At 47.9% G+C, this 18,385-nt stretch overlaps 1 protein-coding gene across 4 annotated transcripts in view; it reads right to left on the reverse strand.

Moving 5' to 3' along the window:
* SH3PXD2B (SH3 and PX domains 2B) overlaps positions 1 to 18,385 on the reverse strand; it is a 75,436-nt gene that overhangs the window by 32,897 nt on the left and 24,154 nt on the right. For all 4 annotated transcript variants that reach the window (XM_069869448.1, XM_069869447.1, XM_069869446.1 and 1 more), the window contains exon 3: positions 9,178 to 9,253. In XM_069869448.1, the coding sequence (XP_069725549.1) occupies positions 9,178 to 9,253 (76 nt within the window). The remainder of the gene's footprint in view (positions 1 to 9,177; positions 9,254 to 18,385) is intronic.

Consider the following 18,385-nt stretch of genomic DNA (forward strand, 5'->3'; position numbering starts at 1 on the left):
GGTTCCCGTCACACACACCTTGTTCTAAGCGGTCTCTGCTTTCCACTTTTGTTTGGCTGCCTCCAGGAGCTTGTTACAACTCTCAGTCTGGTAGCCAGCTTACTGCCCTGCTAATGGTTCAGGTGGACTCTTCTTCCTGCCCTCAGCAGATACTCCTTTATGCTGAAGGGGAGCTGGTTCAGGATTAGCTCTTCTAGATCCTAAAGGAAACACAGGGCAAAGAAACGGGCAGATGGGCAAAGGCAAAAGGGAAGTTAAGTCTGAAGACTGTGTTGGATAATTGCTGTCCAGTCCTCTTCCATGGAGCAGCCTGACACAAATAGAATCATACAATCACTAGGTTGGAAAAGACCTCTTGGATCATTGAGTCCAACCACTCCTATCTGCTACTAAACTATGTCCCTGAGCACTTCATCCACCTGTCTTTTAAACACCTCCAGGGATGGTGACTCAACCACCTCCCTGGGCAGCCTGTTCCAGTGCCCGATGACCCTTTCTGTGAAAAATTTTTTTCTGGTATCCAGTCTCAATCTCCCCTGGTGCACCTTGAGGCACTTCCCCCTTGTCCTGTCCCCTGTCACTTGGGAGAAGAGGCCAGCACCCTCCTCTCTACAACCTCCTTTCAGGAAGTTGTAGAGAGCAATGAGGTCTCCCCTCAGCCTCCTCTTCTCAAGGATAAACAACCCTGGTTCCCTCAGCAGCTCCTTGTAAGACTTGTTCTCCAGCCCCAGCATGTATTGTGAAAGGAGGACTTGGTTGGTGGCCCAGCTTTGGCACAGTTGTAAATCAGCTTCAAGCAAGGGCAAGCCATGCAGAACAGTGAGGAGAAACATCTGCACAGAAAAACGCCAGCAGGAAAGACGGGAAGATCTCTGGAGTTTGATTTTCCCCAGTGAAGTCTCCCAGTAGGCGGGACTATTCACTCAGTAAACCTGCCGTGTGAGAGATACAGAGCAACAGCAAAGGGAGAGCAATATCAGCCGCCTCCGTGGTATCTAGCAAGAGCAATGACGGCCTTGATGCAGTTCAGATCCTTGATTCCTGGATGCCTGCAAACTCATCAAAATTTGCTCCAACATGAGAAAACTACCAGGTCTACTTTTTGTTTAAGAACTTTCTTCAGCAAGACTCACATTACTCCAAACCAACTTACAGCACTGCTCCTGCCCTCAGCCTCAATGTCAGCATGAGGAATACAAAGGGGAAGACACGTAAACGAAGGCAATTCTGCATACCTTGCTAATTAGTGGGCTTTTACGTAGGCTGGTTAGGTCAGTGTTGCTACAGGCTGCACTTCATCAGCTTCTCACTGTTAACACAACTCAAACATTCAGAAATCATTTGATTTTCTTATTTACAAACATAATGTTATGCATGAGCTATCAGAGCAATGAGTCACCCTCCCTGCTAGCACAAGAAAATCACTGCACAAGGAAGTAAAACACACTGTCCTTCATACACACTAACAAAGCTATGAGTACTGAATATTTATCAGCTGGAAATGTGTCAAATAAGTTGACTTTGGAAAAAGAAGACAGAGATAAGGCACCACTACAGTGAGGCTGCCCTGGCAAGCCTTTCTGTGCAAGAAGTACCCAGACTCCAGGACATGCTGCCTGCTTTTTCTGGATCCTGAAAACTTAATAATAGCTACAGGGAAAAAGTGGTGCCTCCGAGGAAGACACTCTGAAGATACTCTGTGTACCAGTCACAATTTAGAAAGCATTCTTTCTTTGGGAGAATATACAACACTTTATTCCAGTGATTATATTTATTATAGATTACATTAATATAACTGTAGATGCACCAAAGCATTGCATGCACTTTGCTTGCCTGCCTTTTCCTAGAAGAAGTCAGGTGCTTTGCTGGCATCTGCTGTTTAAACACAACCTGGCAGCATCATTATTCTCCATCAGCATTTTGACTGGATAAGTCTGACCAATACAATCCATCCTTTAAAGTTAGAGAAATAAAATTAAAAGGGAGAGAGCTAGAATATGCACAACTTAAAAATCAAAGCAAAGGAACTCTCTCTGCACTGATCTTCACTCTTAAAAGTGAGTGGATATTACCTGTATACACCTCCCTGTCTATACCCAATATCACATTTCACACGCTCATTGGCTGTTTAGAGCTGCTGGGGAGAATGAAGCAACGCAGAACAGATTATTATTGTAGGATTGCTTTGGAGTAACAAAGATCAGTTCATTTTTTTAAAAAAGTAAGCTGTCCTAAGTATTTACATCAGCAGAACATCAGAGTCAAAATTTATTTTCACCACCCAAATATACTAAAAGCATACAGCTTTTGATGCAGTGATTTCCAGAAACCACCAAGAGTTTGATACACAATGTGAAAGCAGCTGGGAAGGTAGAGGACCTGTGCCACAGTAATGTCCAGGAGAAAACCTCAGTGTCCTCTATCCCAAGAAAGGGGCAGCGCATGAACGACAGCCCTTGGCAGAGGATTCATTACAGGGAATAAACCCCAAGAGCAAGCAATGCTAATTCTCACCCTGCTGTTCTTTCCCAGGCCCTCCCAGCCCTGTGTCCTTCCCATGCCATACACAGGGCTGAGCTGATGCCTGGGCTGAGGCCAAATCCCCAGATGTGCTCTTCAGAGACTGCTTCCAAGCAACTGAGGTCTTCACCTACCCAAAGACAAGATGAATTCAAGAGTAACAAAGCAGCAGAAGCCAAGTCTTCAGCTCCCCTCGCTGGCTCGAGCATTTGTTTACTTGTTTTATCTCCTTGTTGACCCCTGGTTTATTTTTACAGCCAAGTAAATACCAGTACAGGCACTTCAGCACTGGAGGCACCAGCTGGTTCTCAGAGAGAGACTGGGGAGTGAGGAAACCTAATAAAAAGATCTCAGCCTACAATAAAGCCAATGTCTGACCACATCTGAAGGACTTCTGAGTAGGCAGTGAGTGTCCCGTTTCCCCAGCTGGGCAGCGGCAGGAGGATAGAGAGGGGAAGATCTTGCAAAGCAGCCTAGAAAGACAACCATGGGCACTTATGTCTGCTTTTTCCCTCCCCTGTCTGACCCCTTCCCTTCCCTCCCCTTTTGACCTGTCTGGCACCATCTGCTCGGCTCTGGCACTCAAAATGTCACAGTGCTTCCATTTCCTCTCTTTCATCGCCCTGATCTCTGGGCTGATGGCAGGGAGCCAGCGGTGTCCTTCACCCTGCTGGGAGGGAAACCTGGAAAACCACAGCAGAGCACCTTGATGCTGTTTCAAGATTCCGTCAGTCAGCAGATAGAGCTCACAGCCTCCTGGGGTGTGAAGTTCCCCAGTTACAAAGCTCTATATCCCACCAATGCAGCTGTACTCTTTTCTTTCCTTCTTCTGTGGACACACTCCTCTTCCTCCATCACTGTTACTTATTTCCATCCACTGTGGCCAGAGGCCCACCTTACATCACCAGGAGTTCATGCAACATGATGAAGAGGTAGCAAATCCATCCAACATGTCCCTGTGAACCTCAAGCCAGTCAGCACTGTCCCCCAACAGCTGTCAACAACAACCGTCCCATGCTGTGCCTCGCCTTGGGGAGAGATTTCCTGTAAACGCTGCCATACCGTGCCATGGTTCCCCCCAAATCCTTCCTTAAAACCTTCCTTTTGCCACAGTTCATGCACTCCTTTACCCCCACAAAAGCTGTTTCACTGAAACCAACCAGGACACAGGGGGACAATAGGCTGGCTTTTCGTTCCTGTCCAACAGCTGGAGCTGAGGTTGCCCTTCTGCATTTAAGTTGCACACCACTGAGCTCAGGGCTTCAACAGCAGAAACAACCTTGGTTATTTCTGGGCAGGAGGAGGAGACTGGTGCCCACCACCTGCAGCAGGTCACCCCTGTGGGGCATGAGCTCCAGCACACATGCAGCGCAGCCAGCACCAGTCAGAGAAGCTCCACTGGAGATACTCTGTTTGCCCACAAAAACCCCTCTGGTGCCAGAAAGCTTCTCCTTTCCTGGGACTGGAAGAACTCCCATTTGCAGCTAATCAAAGCTGCTTTGCTTTATCTGCTTGATTGAGAGCAAAGGCTGCCGGGAGCAGAGCTGCAAAGTGTGGCCCCCACTGCCTCAGCCATTCATCATGGACTGCAAAGTGTCAGAGGGGAGCTTGGGGAAAGGGCTGATAAGGAATTTGGGTCTCCGATAGTATGAGAAAGAGCAGGAAGGCCACAAGAGAGGTTAATCTCTCCAAACAAACATGTAGGGAAACTGGACTCTGCAAATTATTCCCTCCTGTGGGAATTCTCCAGACAGAGCTGAAGTTATACTGGGAAGTAAGGAGCTGAAAAACATGAGGTAGAGGCATTTCAACCAGCAAAATGGTTGAGGACCCTCTTGAGCTAGAGGCCATTACTGGATCTCCAGCAAGCTGGAGGGACAGAGATTCCAAAATGCATCACCCTGTAGCTTATAGCTGTGAACCAAGCCAGATATTTCAAGAGTGGAAAATCAGCTGCACTTCTTGCTTTACCCTGAAGGACTCCCCTCACTCTCCCCCTGCCCCACTGCCTCGGAAAGAATTCACTTCTCTGCACCTTTCAAATCACATCCAGATTTTCCCTGGCACAGGTTCCAAACTCACTTCAAAAAAAAAGCAGCCCCAAATGTACACATAATTAGTCCCAGCAGCCAGCTACATGGGCTGTTCCTAGGACAGGGAAGCAGGCGTGGGAGAGGTGTTTCCAGAAGCCCTGCACTTAGCATCTGTTTGGCAAAGTCCTGCGCTATGTGCATATCCTGGCAAAAAAAGCGTGAGACCAGCAATGTGCCTCTGGGGCTGTCCCGGGTATAGCATAAGCATGGAGTTCCATACATTACGAAATGAAGCCAAATTAAACAGTGCTCCTATCAAGACAGCCCCTTGCACTCTCACAGTTTGAGATCCTGCTGGAGGGAGCACAGTTAGTGCTGTTTATTTGCCAACAATTACTGAGAAAAATACAAAGTACAACAAGAGATGGGGAAATACATCTCCCAGGTGTTGGATGAGGTGGCCAGAGGAACAGGTAGAAGAGATGAAGCCTCCCTGGAATAAAGAAGAGAGTGAGAAGCTCCCAAAGGTGCAAGGGGTGCTACCTGTGATATAGGATTTTGGCCTGGGTTAAATCAGTAAAGCTCTTCATGGCATCACTAGGTCACAAGGCCATTTCTCCTGTGGGCTACAATGCTGTAAGAAACAAAATAGTTTAAAGACAGCTCAAAGGTCAGAAGCCAAGCAACTGCCTGAGCACAGCATTCTGCCTGTGGTAATACTGTCTGCACATTAGCAGGGTCAGCGGAAACCCTATAGAGAAGGCAACCGTACTGATTACAGACTGAAAGCTAGTCTGGGATCATCCACCCAACAGTGCTACAGCAGAAATGCCCACCTTGCTAGAGCAGAAAATAGTAATCAGGAATTTTTCTTTATCTCCAGCTCTGATGAAAATGCATTGGGACTGGGCAAAATCAGGTACTGTAGCGGGAAAACGGATGATTTGTCCTCCACCTCCTCCACAGGGCGCGTGCCGGGAGCTATTGGCATCCCCACCCTTGTTCTGAGAGAAAAGCCCCAAAGTAGGAGGGCAACATTGATGTTCACGCTGAGCAAGTTAGCAGGCTGGGAAGAGAGTACAAAGGAGGTATCATTCTATATTTTAAAATGATCCCACTGAAACCCCTTTCTCCTCCTCCCTTCTTGGGAGTTCACCATTATCCATAGCTAAAGCTTCCTAAAAAGCAATTTTACAGCCAAAGTTAGATCAGCCTCAGGCAACCCCTCCTTGCTGAGGCTCACGTTTCCAGTGAAGCAGACTGGCCAGGATCCGCTCCAGGACACTTGGGCTGTACGAAGTTTGGAAAGCTCCACTCTCCTTATAAAAGCTGTTTCCTGAAAGATCTGGCACAGCCCTTACACAGCGGGCCCAACCGAGCTCATTTGTTTTCTTAGTTCATTCTTTTCTGGGGTGTCCACACCATCATCTCCCAGCCAATACACACGTAACCCTCAGTATAAACTCTTGCAGGCAAGGAGAGAGCTGCCCAGCATGATGTCCCCTGAGCCAGGCGGTGACAGGTCTCTTCTCCCTCGCCAGCTGCTCCTGACTCTGCTCCAGGAACTGCAGTCTCTGCCATGCATGGGTTGAGTGCTACCAGAGCTGTTTTGAGGGGCCATCCTCAGCACCGCAGGAAGTTAGGCAGGCTGCGTTGGTGGCTCAAAGCCAGCAAAAGTAGCCAAGAGTCCACTTCAAATTCCCCTATATGGTGGCAGAAGCTTTTTGGGCACAGTGCAGGAATACTGCAATGTCCTGCCAGGCCAAACCAGACCCCACTAAGCTGTGCTCTGGGATGAGCGTGGTGCCAGCACTTGGTAAGGGACAACCCTTGGCCCCAAACCTCAAGTGCAATTGCTCTGCTCAGCTCGGGAGGACCCAGCTTTATGACTCCACTTCAGAAGACCTCAGTGAGCTGAAGGATTTGCACTTACAACAGCATTTGCTGATAACATCAGAGACCTGCTTCAAAAGACCCAACGTCTCTAAGATATTTCCAAGAAGTCAAATCCTCGAAGCAAACATTAACAAAACAGAGCAACACAAAGCAAACAGAGTTCCTGTGGGCTGAATGTTGTAACTACAGAGTAACCACAGAACTCTTCCCATTCCAGGAAACTAGCCTGACAGACAAACCCAGATGGCACCTTCTCAGGTCACGGTGGTGACTCTGTGTTTAGGATGCTTAGGGGTTCACTAAGAAAGCCAAAGCTGCAGGAGGCACAGGGTCGCAGCAGACATTTTTGAGAACTGCAGTGTCCACAACATCTAATATTACTCTACAATGGACTTCCCAGAAAGCAGCGTACTTTCAGTAAACCACTGGAGCCAAATCTCCACTGGTAATGAAATTCAGATGCTGAAAATGTTGCTCAAAATGGGACTGGGAACAAACTACAGCACTCACAGAAGCTGAACATGAGCAAAACCTTAGCAAGTCTAAGCACAGCAGAGCAGGAAACCCAGGCTGTTTGCATTGTGCTTATCTGGACGGCACCCCTAGGCATAGAGAGATGAAGTCTAGGTTCAGCTCTAAGCAACAAAACCCATTGCCACTCCCAAACTGGGAAGACCAAAAACTGCTCCAGAAAGGAACCATACTGCTTTACACATCCTCTAGGACAGCCACCAACTATTAAAAGAGCCTCCCCTTACGCCTGCATGAAATCCTCTTTCAGAAGTAGATACAGCTTGCAAGCCATGTCAGTAGAGAGGGTATAGCTCATCATCTTGCTACAGAGAAAAGCACCAGCTTCTGGCTGCTCTGTGACACGCAGCAAAAGCAGGACAGCAAAGACAACATGATTCCCACTTCTTAATAGCATAGCCTCTCTGAAGCAAGACTACTTCTGAAGCTGCTCCACGAGGACAGGCAGATGCAAGATTATTTGTCTTTCCAGCGGCTACCTCCTGCTTGGAGGTACATAATCCTGTGCTGGGATCTTCTCACCACACCACACCTTGCCCTGTGCTGGTACCTGAAAGTACCAAGTGGTAAAGCTGCAGGTGCCAGCTGTTATACACCCGTAGTCTCTCTTCTTGGCTATTGCAAGCCACTGCAGAAATGAAAAGTCAAGAAAAATTTCTGGGAGAAGCATGGACTAGCGGTTTTCCAAGCCTACCTCTGAAAACAGTTTTATTTAATACTGTTACAAAAAGGGTACCGGAGCAAAAGGGCAAATGTCTCTGCAGAGGACACACACACACACATGCACAAGCTCCTCTAGAGAATGGGCATCCTAACTCCCCAAAACTGCTCTCTTACACAAGAGTCAAGCTTTATTTCCCAGCAATTTCAACGCCCTTTTCCCCCCAGTGGAAATCCCAGTGACATGCCTCTTAGCGAAGGGAAACTATTTCAACACCAAGAAGAAGGAAAAAATATCCATGAGTGTGCTGTGAGAAGCAGTGTTCTGACCAGGCTTCTTGAGCTCAATTGCCACCTTCCAAAAATAGCAGCATTTTGGTGGGAATTTTCTGCAAGTGCAGCACAGCCAAACTGTATATCAAATTTTTCCAAGCTATGCCTTTTGCCAATTTGGCTTCCATTTTTCCTTCCCATTCCTTGCTGGCAGAGTACTTGTACAGCAAGGGCTTTTTTGCTGTGTTAATCTTAGGTGTACTTTGCTTTTACTGATGTCGCAAGGACAAGCCAGAATCAGAACTTCCTATGGAAAGCCCAGAAAAGACTCTCTTGCTCAGAAAGGGGCATAAATAATTTTCTTCATGCCAGTCAGAGAAAAGTAAAGCCCATTAAATGTTTTTATGTTCCCAGAAAAGCCAGGAGGCAGGGCACAGCACAAAGGGCTGCACTAAATGGACCTGACAGTCACTGGAAGCGATGACATTTCTAAAAATGCCCAGTAGCTACTTGGAGGTGGGGATAAAGATAACTCTGTGGTCAAAGTCATTAGCTACAGGCACATGTGAGACTCCTAAGGCCCCCTGAGGCTGGTTACTTTTACAAGGCATATTAGGGTTTTTTTTCCCCTGTAGCAGCAGCATCACAAAGGGCAGCCACAAGCAATCCCGCGCACTACAAAGTTTGGAACAGACCATTGCATCTGTTCCTTGGGCACACAAATGCTCAGCTGCCCATTGGGCTGTCAGGGCACACGTCATGCCACAGAAACCCTGTTTTTGAGCAACCAGTCCCCAACATCATGAGAGGAAGCCAAGGCTGTCTGTCAGCTTGGTGTAACACGTGGAATTCCACTGTTATTTCCTTCTCTCTGGATGGCCCTTTGAGTCGCATGGGACAGGAAAAACAGTGTATGAGCAGTTCCCGGGGAGCCTCACACCATCCTCAGCCCTGTGCCATGCTGGCCAGCCACCTTCCAAAAGGGGGTGGCCCCTGGAGGATGCTTTGCAAGCAGAGTTACTTATCTGAAGTCCTCCACTAATTATTTATGGAGGAATAGAGAATGACTGAGGAGTTTAACACTCGCTAGGCACATGGCTAAAAGTTACAGATGTTTTAATGGACACCATGCAAGCCAAGAACTTGCTATTGCTCATACGGTTCAGGAGATAAGAGCTAAAGCATGTGTATGCTCACACAGACAGGGAAAAACCTCCTATCATGCCAAAATCAGCATGGTATCTGCTGGAGTTCACTTGCCTACCTGGCAGAAAAGGGATGATCCTTTGCTTGGGGTCCTTCTGCCCTCCTTCCATTGGAAACTTGTCCAGCATTTGCATCTAGAAAAGGACATGCAAGAGAGGTGATTAAAGTCAGTGATTAAACTTGCACAACAGAAGGCTGCTCTCCCCAGGAGGAGGAGAAGTTCATTCTCCAAACCAGCAGTGTCCTGCCACATCGTACACAGCACCATCAGCCAGGGTACAGCGACCTGCAGCACCGAGAGAAGCATCTCCAAAGCAGCGCCAGAAGCACAAGATCTTAGCGTCACCTCTGCTGTTTTCAAGACATTCCTCACTACTGATGTTGCTCATCACTATCACTCTGCTCAGCATGGGTGATTTATGTAATCTGTATTTCTGCAACTATTAAGCTTCATCCTGATGGACCTCAGTTACTAGATCTAAGGAGCTCCTCAATAAAGGCATATTTAAGTTTATTAGGTGAAGCATTGTCCAGCATTGACACAGTTCCTGGACTGCAGCTGACTAGGACTCACAGCACTGAACTTATACTTCCCTGCAAAAGGGCATAAAGTTATAATGTCAAGTTTGGGGAATGCTTTATGCTACACAGACTCTGAGGAGGAATTTTTAATGGTATCTTCAGCATTAAGCAAATAATTTCCTGACTGATACAACTGCAGTAAGTACATTTAGTCAGAAAAGAGAGGTGATAACCTGCTTTTGCTGGGTGCCTGCACTGGTGCTTCAGTACGTACAAATAACTTCCTTGCAGCTGCTATGATGCTTAATACCGATATCCTGGCAGGATCCATGTTCTCATAATTTCCTTTACTTGGTCCTGCAGGAAAATACCATTTGGATTGGGCTTTGCACTTTATGCAGAGCAGAAAAGAAGAAAGAGTATGCCCAGCCATCCATTTGACCATTTAGACATTCCCTCCTTTGGAAGGATGGGGAGAAGGATACAAACGCTCCCTTGTTTTCTCTGGGACATGATTCTGAGTTCCGTTTCCCATCACCTGAAGAGCTCCCTGGTCCCCAGAGTGTTTGAAATGGGCCTTGCCCTCTCCTATTGGAGCCATCACACTCTGCATTAGTAATTAAGCACTTAAGGAAGCACTAGAGACAACCTGCCGAGGAAGCATCCTGAGCACCTACAAAGTCTAAACAACTATTCTCCTCTGGTCCGATTAAATTTAAAGTATTGCATGCAAAAAAGATGATTATGCAACCAAAGAGCCCAAGCCATTAATCCCCTGAGAGGCATCTTGCAGGGAGCCCTCACACAGCCTGGCAGGAGGACCAGCACCACCAGGAACTCAGATGCACAAACCACGCTTCCTCCTGTCTGCTGCTGTGTCACATAACATCAGGAGCCCCTTCACCATAGAGTTCACAGAGGGACAGACTCTAGGGTCCTGATACCCTGTGGAGATGTGCCACCTCGCTCCCTGCTTTTCATGGCTCCTGTTCTTTGGCAGCTATTTTTCCACATGCTTTTTACAGGAGATCTCTGCTATGGGCTGTGGACCCCTCTACTGTTAGACGAGAGCTTGTTTAAAGCACTGTAATACTAAAACTAAGCCCTTTTTTATCAACATAGCCATCCCCACCCCTGCACATGCCATACTTGCATTTTTTTTTTACTGGATCTCAAATGAACCAGAATAAAATTCTTGAGGTTTAGTGGAGAGGGGGCAGAAGGAAGGAGATATTTTTCCTACATTTTGAGAAGAAATAAAAACCTCCCCCAACACTCCCAAAGACAACAGGAAAACCAAAAGAAGCTCTCAAATATTCTCTTCAAAATGAAAACAAGAAAACTCAAAAGCAGGATGACACTAAGCAGAAATGGACCCTGTTTACAGCTTCTTCTCAAAACAAATTCTAAAGCATTTACAACAAAGAAAATTACTCCGGACTCAGTAATAACCAGGGACTGCAGTGACATTACCAGCAGCCACAAAGTGAGCCTGAGCATGGCTGAGGGAGGACTCGCTTCCCCAAGGCACCGCAGGCTCCCACTTCCCCAGCCTCCATGAGCACACAAGGGCCCCTTGCTCTTTCCTCAGACCATCAAAACAAAGGATGACACCACATTGCTGTTACTCTGCAAAACAACTATGTTGTGCCACAGTGGAGAGGTGCCTCTGGCCCTGCTCTTCCTGTTGGGAAGAGCTTGGGAAAGCTCGTGACTGGTAAAGGGCGAGCAAAACAAGTCTCAAATGCTGCACATCTGATTGCTGTTAAATAACGCAATACTTGAGTCACTGGAAGCTTTCCCCTCCTCTCATTTTTTGAACACAAGCTGAGGATCTCTCGCTCCTGGGAGCACTGAGAGCCTTCAAGACACAAATGGTGCAAGCTGTGTTTTCTCCTGTATGCACGTGCCTGGACTGTGCCTCTGGCCAGATCTGCTCCCAACCATGTGATTCCACCAAACCCAGCCAGAACTTCAGTCCAGAAGTTCTCCATTTCCTTTTTCTTGACCAAAAGCGACTCTTGCAGCGGATGGTCAGCAAGCAGAAGCCTGTGTGGGGATCCTGTTGCGGCAGCCACCCTGCTCTGCTCCAGCCCAGCTCAGAGCCACCAGCATCATCCGAGCCTGACTGAATCCTGCACTGCTTGCTGTGAGCTGGTACCATTATGCCTGTGCATTCAGAAGCTGCTATCTCTTCTCTTGATGGAGGGAAGAAAAGAGGATGCAAGGTGCCTGGAGCACCTTTTGGCATGTGCAAAAAGAGGAGACGGTGGGGAAGAAGCAAGGCAGAGGGGTCAGTCCCACGGATGCCACCCACCCTGGCTACCACATCACACAGCTCCAGAGAATGCAGCGGTAAATACAGGCTCATCCGTTTTAAAAGGCTGTGGCTGAAGCACAGTGAAAAACTTACTCCAAAGAAAACAACCCTAGCACTGGCAGCAAGATATAAGAGCACACGTCTGTTTAAATTCAGTTCCTGGGTAACAGGCTGATGGCTTTTCCGTAGCACTACATGCTGTAAAGCTGCAGCAAGGGAAAGCACAGAGCAGCAATGGGAAAAGGTCAGCTCCAGAGCTGAGAGATGCTGCCAGAGACCCACACGATGCCAGCTGGCAGATCTCTAGGTTTTGAGGCTCCCTGTACCCTTTATGGTCCAGCTTACTCCTGCTGATTTTGCAGGAGGACTACAGTGCTGGTTGTTACATTGCTCTTGCCCAGGAAAGCCAAGGAGAGCAGACACAGCTCTGGAAAAAGCAAGGAAAAAGGGTAAAAGTGCAGCAATCATGCAAACCCTGGCACAGCGATGCACAGCGCAGGCACCAGAAGATGATCCGCAGAAAAGGAGGCACGCCTGTCACAAGGCAGGTTTCCTGGGAAAGCATCCTTCTCCTCAGCCTCAGTGGGGAAACACACTTCCCAGCAGGCAAGGAATTATGGAAGAGAGACGGCTGGCACTCCCATAAATCATCTCAGCAGCTTAAGTTTCCATCCAAGCTCCAAACAAGACTGCTCACACCACATTTCCAGGAGGGAGGACTTATCCTGCCATCCAAGACCCCTGGGAGAGGGGAGACAGGGCAGGAGAGAGGCTGACACACAGCCAGCCCTTTGGGGCACAGCTTTTTCTGCCAAGCACAGAAGAGTGCAGAGAGGCCAAGTCTCGCTCTCAGCAAAAGTCAGGAAGAAAAATGAAGGGAAAAAGAAACAATAAACCTATTGTTGCTCCCCTTCCAAGATTATTTTAAGTATTTGTGACTGAACCTTAAAAAAACCAAAACCAACACACACACCAAAAACAAGGCAAAAAATTGGAGTAAATGCAGTTGAAAGCATTTTGGTGTGCTTTTATTATGCAGGAAGCTGTCATCTCACACTTTTCACTGATCCCTTTGCAGCAGGGAGGGTGATCCCACAGCTGCCAGGCCCTGGCTCCCTCAATCAGGACTGGAGCACGGATGCTCCAGCAGCATATCTGACCTGCAGCGAGGCTTCCCACAACAGAACATCGGGACAGGGCATACTTATCTACATTTATCTCCACCACCAATTTATCTTATCCATTACCTGGTTTTCTCATTAACCCAGAAATATCTGTGCTGTGAGTCTGTCTGGAGTGAGCCACAGATGAAGGTCTGTGCACATCCTGGGAGCACTGCTGTCCCCATGGCCAAGCTGTCCATTAACTGACCAGGAGATAACGAGGGCCCGGCCACCCAGGGAGAGGAAGCTTCTCAAAAGCAGCTTTGTATCAACAGCTAACACATTGGCAGACAGCTTCTTCATTAACAGGAAACCCGTAAGATAATATCCTAATTGAATCAATTAAGAGTGCTGCAGGCTGCAGGGGATTCTAAAGAGAGGGGAATGTATGTGCTCAGCAGTATTCCCAGGAAGCAAAGCATTCAGGAAGGGCTTTGCCCAAATAAGAACTGATGGTGTGATGCCAGAGGGATAGTCTGCTGGAGAAGTAGGGCCGCAGGTCTAACAGCCTGTCAGCATGCGCTATTGCTTCCCAACTGGAATCAAACTCCAAGAAGTCTCTGAAAAAAACCAAATAAAAAAATATCTTCAAGCCAAGTGCTAGTAGGTAATAAGGTGTCACTCTGCTTCTTATCTTCTGCTTTACACATTACATTGGAAAAGTTTTCCCCTCTAAAATATAAAAGTGAGAAAAAATAGATTATTTTTCCTTTAAATCTGATCTAGTGGAAAGGAAAATGTCAGGCTGAAATGCTAAACAGCGGTCCCAAATTCCTAAAGATAAAAATGAGCCTGAAGGGCATGGCAGCAAGTCCTCTGCAGCAGGGGCACTGTGGGATTTGCTTTTGTCAAGCTGCTCTAAAGTCCAGGCTCTCCATTACTGAGCATTAGGGCTTGTGTGTCACGCACCAGGGTTGCAGAGTAGAAAGGAAGTCTTTGCCAACTTATGGAGGGTATGGTGGTTCCTGTCACTGAACAGCTAGATACACCATCACGGGCCAGGGAGCCATGAAATACCCAGGGGAGGAGAGCGAACTCTTCCACTCTTGCACAAGAGCAGGAGCCGATGCTGGAGCCAGGCCATGAGCTTTGATTGCGGGCAGAGTGAGGGAAGTTCCCCCCTTCTCTTATCAAGAGGATTTGCTTTGCCTGTGTGACGGAGGTTTGGCACAAACCCATATTCCTCCTTCTTGGTCTAGCAAGTGAGTGCTGACCTAATCCCTGCCTGCACCAGACATGTCCGTTATCCAGAGCAGAGAAGTCAGCTTGACATCACCCGAAAGGAAAAGGTGTGGGGAGGGGGGAAATAGGAATTCAACAAATGGCTTCACAGTCCAGCTGAGGGCACAGCAGCAAACTCACAGAAGCCTCTTTGTGAGAGCAACAGCCTCGCTATGGAGAGAAGGCAACAGCTTGCCATGAGGGAAAGGTGCCAAGCCTGCTCTCATCTCACACCCCCAACTCCTTGTCCCTCATGAGAGAGGGAATGTTGCCAGCAGCATGTGCCCTTCTGTCCCTATGGCGGTGAAGTCCAGATGGGGACATTCTCATGCACTGCTCATCCTGACCTCCACATGCTGAGCAGGGCATTAGTCAGGTCTCCTTTTACAGGAAGAAGAATCCTCCTCCAAATTTGACTCACCAAAGGACAGTGCCTCACTGATCTCCAAACACAGGGGGAAAGGGACCCGTGCCCTGCAATTGCCCACTGTCACAGCAGCACCCTGGCCCCACCGGGACGTGATGACGGGCACAGCTGCTGTGCTGAGAACCAGAGACTTTGAAAACATGCTCCTGCAGATCAAAGCGCTCTTGTGCCCTGGAGCCAGCTGGTTTGGGGAACATCTGCCAAGCAGATAGTCTGGGAAAAAGAGTGACATCTGGCAGTGGCTCACAGGCTACCTATGTTTAGTCTCTTTGCAAACCTGCAAGAGGCCCCTCCCCCACATCCACATGAACTGTCTGTGAGGAAAAGGGTGGGGGGACACAACAGTGCAGAATACAGAAGGGCAAACACAGAGCAAGCTCAGATGCCAAGCGCTGGTGATGCTGAGCCGAGGAGCTTAAGCCTGGAGAAGGACTCTCCTGGTGCAGCACCATGTAATGACCAAAACAAGTTGGTTGTTCAAAGGCAGTAATGGGAGCTGAAGGGCAGCACAAATGAGTGGTTTCTTGATGATCAGAGTTTCTCCCCAGTCCCTGCTTTTCTGGTGCAAGGGATGAGGAGTTCAAGCACCTTTTACACGTTACCAGGCAGAAGCAATCCTGAACTCCTCAAGCACTAGGAAATGGCATCACAGAGGCTGGATTCTGAAAACCCGATGGAAAACTTTTAAGCATTGCTTAGCAATATACAAAAAAGAATGAACTGAAGTCAGAGGAAAAAAGACTACACAAATTGGCAGCAGCTGCCACTGCAAGAGCAATTTCCTATGAAATCACAGGAAGCATTAGACAGAGGGAGACATTGGTGCCTGTGAACAGCTCACTACCATTGAGGAGGCAGCGGGTGAGGAGCTGGGTAGAACACACACCTCCGCCCGCACTGCCGCCCCCAGGTCTGGGCAGCCCCAGGACCAAGGCACTGCCAGGTCTGCGCTACCCCAGGTGTTCACCCATAAAGCACATGGACCAAGCTCAAGGAGCCAGCAGGCTCCTCCTGCAGGTGGGGGCTCAGTGGATGCAGCAGCATTCCAGGTTTGGTCCAAGTGCAAGGGTTCTCCAAAAGCAACCAGGCAAAAAGCTTCGACTCCTCAGGAAGGGAGACACTTCCAGCCCAAGCACTCACTGATTCTCTGACAGGGAAGCTCAACTGTGTTCAGCTCCAGCTCATGCAACCAAGATCATGACGGGGACTGCACACTCCCTGGGACTGCTGGGATTCCCAGGGCACGAAGCACTCAGCCGCAAGCATCCAGCCCCTTAAAGCCTGTATTAACCTCGGTGTAAGGAGCCTCCTGTTTCATAATACAGCCATGAAACTTAAACCCAGAAATCACTAGAAGATTATCATGTTTGCTTATTAGAGATGATAGGGTGGGAGTTTCTAGCCACCAACGTCACCATTGCAACCAACACCATGTGCGAATTGCAGCGGATGGGTGAAAGAGTCATGGAAGGAGAAAGAGAAATATCCTCATTTCCAGATGCATCTTTCTTTGATCTCCCTGCTCTCCACAGCCATTTCTGTGTCTGATCTGTGCTCATTTTAAATGGTGCCTTTCCAAGAGCATTAAAAAAATCATCTTTCAAGACATTCAAATTCTACATGTTTTCAAAACAAATGAGTAGCTCTGGGTACCCACTCTGAGGCACCCATAAAGGAACTACAGGGAAGACAAAGCCACACCTTCCCCAAACTCACCTCTTATAAGGTATGGTGGGATCCATGATTACCACTTATTTTTGGATGGCCCAAACAACTCTTGAAAAGCACTGCCAGCTTTCTCTCCTTTTGTAAGCCAATCAAGAGTATATTTGGGAGAGACTAAGAAGAGAGTTTAGTGTTTAACAAAAGAAAAGGAAAATCTCAAATGTGGAGAAGAACACCAAGTGAACTCCATCAACACAGCCTACTCATGAAGTTGCTGACCCCTGTCTGCTTCTTGGGTGATTAAAATATATCGCTGCCTACGTTCAGTTCATTGACGCTGAATCCTGGAAGTTGTCATACTCTTTACTGTACTTTTCTAATCCATTTTCCACTTAATTTCTGATAATTGCAGCCTCTACGTGGCATTAGGCCGGGCAGGCAGGTCCCAGTCTGCACAGATGAGCACTGAAAGCTTAAAAACTCAATGCAGACACTGGAAGAGAGCATTAATGCCACCAAACAAGCGGTATGGCATACATAATTCATCACAGTGAACCAGCTGTGGGAAATTATTCTTACCAGCAGACAGGCTTGGGAACAGAACAGCCATACCTGTGGGTGATGCTGGTCTGTGCCATTTCCTCTTCCCCATCCTGCCCATGGGAATGTTCCTGCAGCACAGCTGAGGCTGTGTCACACTGGGAATTACCCCTGGAAAGAGCCTAGGCATCATAGCAAGGAAGAGTTGTGCAACCTGTCAAAGACCACAGAAGCACCACCACCACAACCATCACAGCGGCAGCAGCCATAGGAAAGGCTGCAAAGATGATTCATGTTCACCCACATCCTTCCCTCTATAGCAAGTCTCCTCTGAAGACTGGGAAATTCTGAGATTTATTCTGTTGTGGAAATGGAAACAACTGTGGAGAAATACCAATGCATTCTCCCTATTTCATGCGTTGAACAGCTGAGGTGCAGCAAGGGAGAGGGTTGTGCTCAAACGCTTCAACTGTTACAGACCTAGTTTCACATCTAACATGGTGCTTCACATCAAGAGGCAACCTTCAGTCAAACATTTCAGCAAACAGACTTTATGGGTGTGCCACCCCACTGCGAGCTGCACACTTGCCAAAGACTTGGAATGACTTGTCCTTAGCTTCTCTCTGAAATAGCACATGATCCGATTTCTCTTCAACCCCTCCCCTCCCAAAAACCTTCCCCATCCAGATGAGAAGCAGACAAGTGTACATTCCTTCCCTGAAATTAATGCAAACTTTTAAATCTATGGCAGGCCCAAACATGATGAGACAAAGGAGGCATTTCAGCAATAGGCAAGGCTAAAAAAGCTGTAGTCCTACCACTTGGGAGAGCACTGTTGGTCAGAAACACCAGCCTCAGGATGCTCCTCTTGCATCAGACTTCTTGCTAACTGTCTGTTTTCCCTGCTGTTCCTTCCCTAAACACAAACCCCATCTTCCAAGCAAGCACAGTCAGCAGAAAGGCAGACGTGGCTGTGGTTCCCTTCACGTGAGGGAGGATTTCATTCTTCTTGAATTCATGGTGGTGTCCATCAAGAGTGCTCCAATGCAGCCCGTGCAATTACAGGTGGAAAACGAGACATGGCAAACCTCCAAGTTTTAACTGCCGAAATCAGGGTCTCCAAAGGAAAAGACACGTCTTAGTCCCATGATCGTGTTCCTTTCTACCATCTCACACCTGACAATAAAACTTTCTCTAGTAGAGACAGAGGCTGATCAAATCCAGAGCCCCAGATAGACAGCCCTACGGACAGCACGAATCAGCCCAGCTCCTGCATGAACAGTGTCCCTGTCAGCATCCTCACTCCACCTCCTGCTGCACCAGCAGCACATCTCCCTTATGGAGCACACTGCCCTTGCATTCCTCCATTTATAGAAAGGATGCAAAGATGCCAAGTTCAGGTGTCCAT

Source organism: Phaenicophaeus curvirostris, chromosome 15, assembly GCF_032191515.1.
Source record: "Phaenicophaeus curvirostris isolate KB17595 chromosome 15, BPBGC_Pcur_1.0, whole genome shotgun sequence".
Lineage (NCBI taxonomy): Eukaryota > Metazoa > Chordata > Aves > Cuculiformes > Cuculidae > Phaenicophaeus > Phaenicophaeus curvirostris.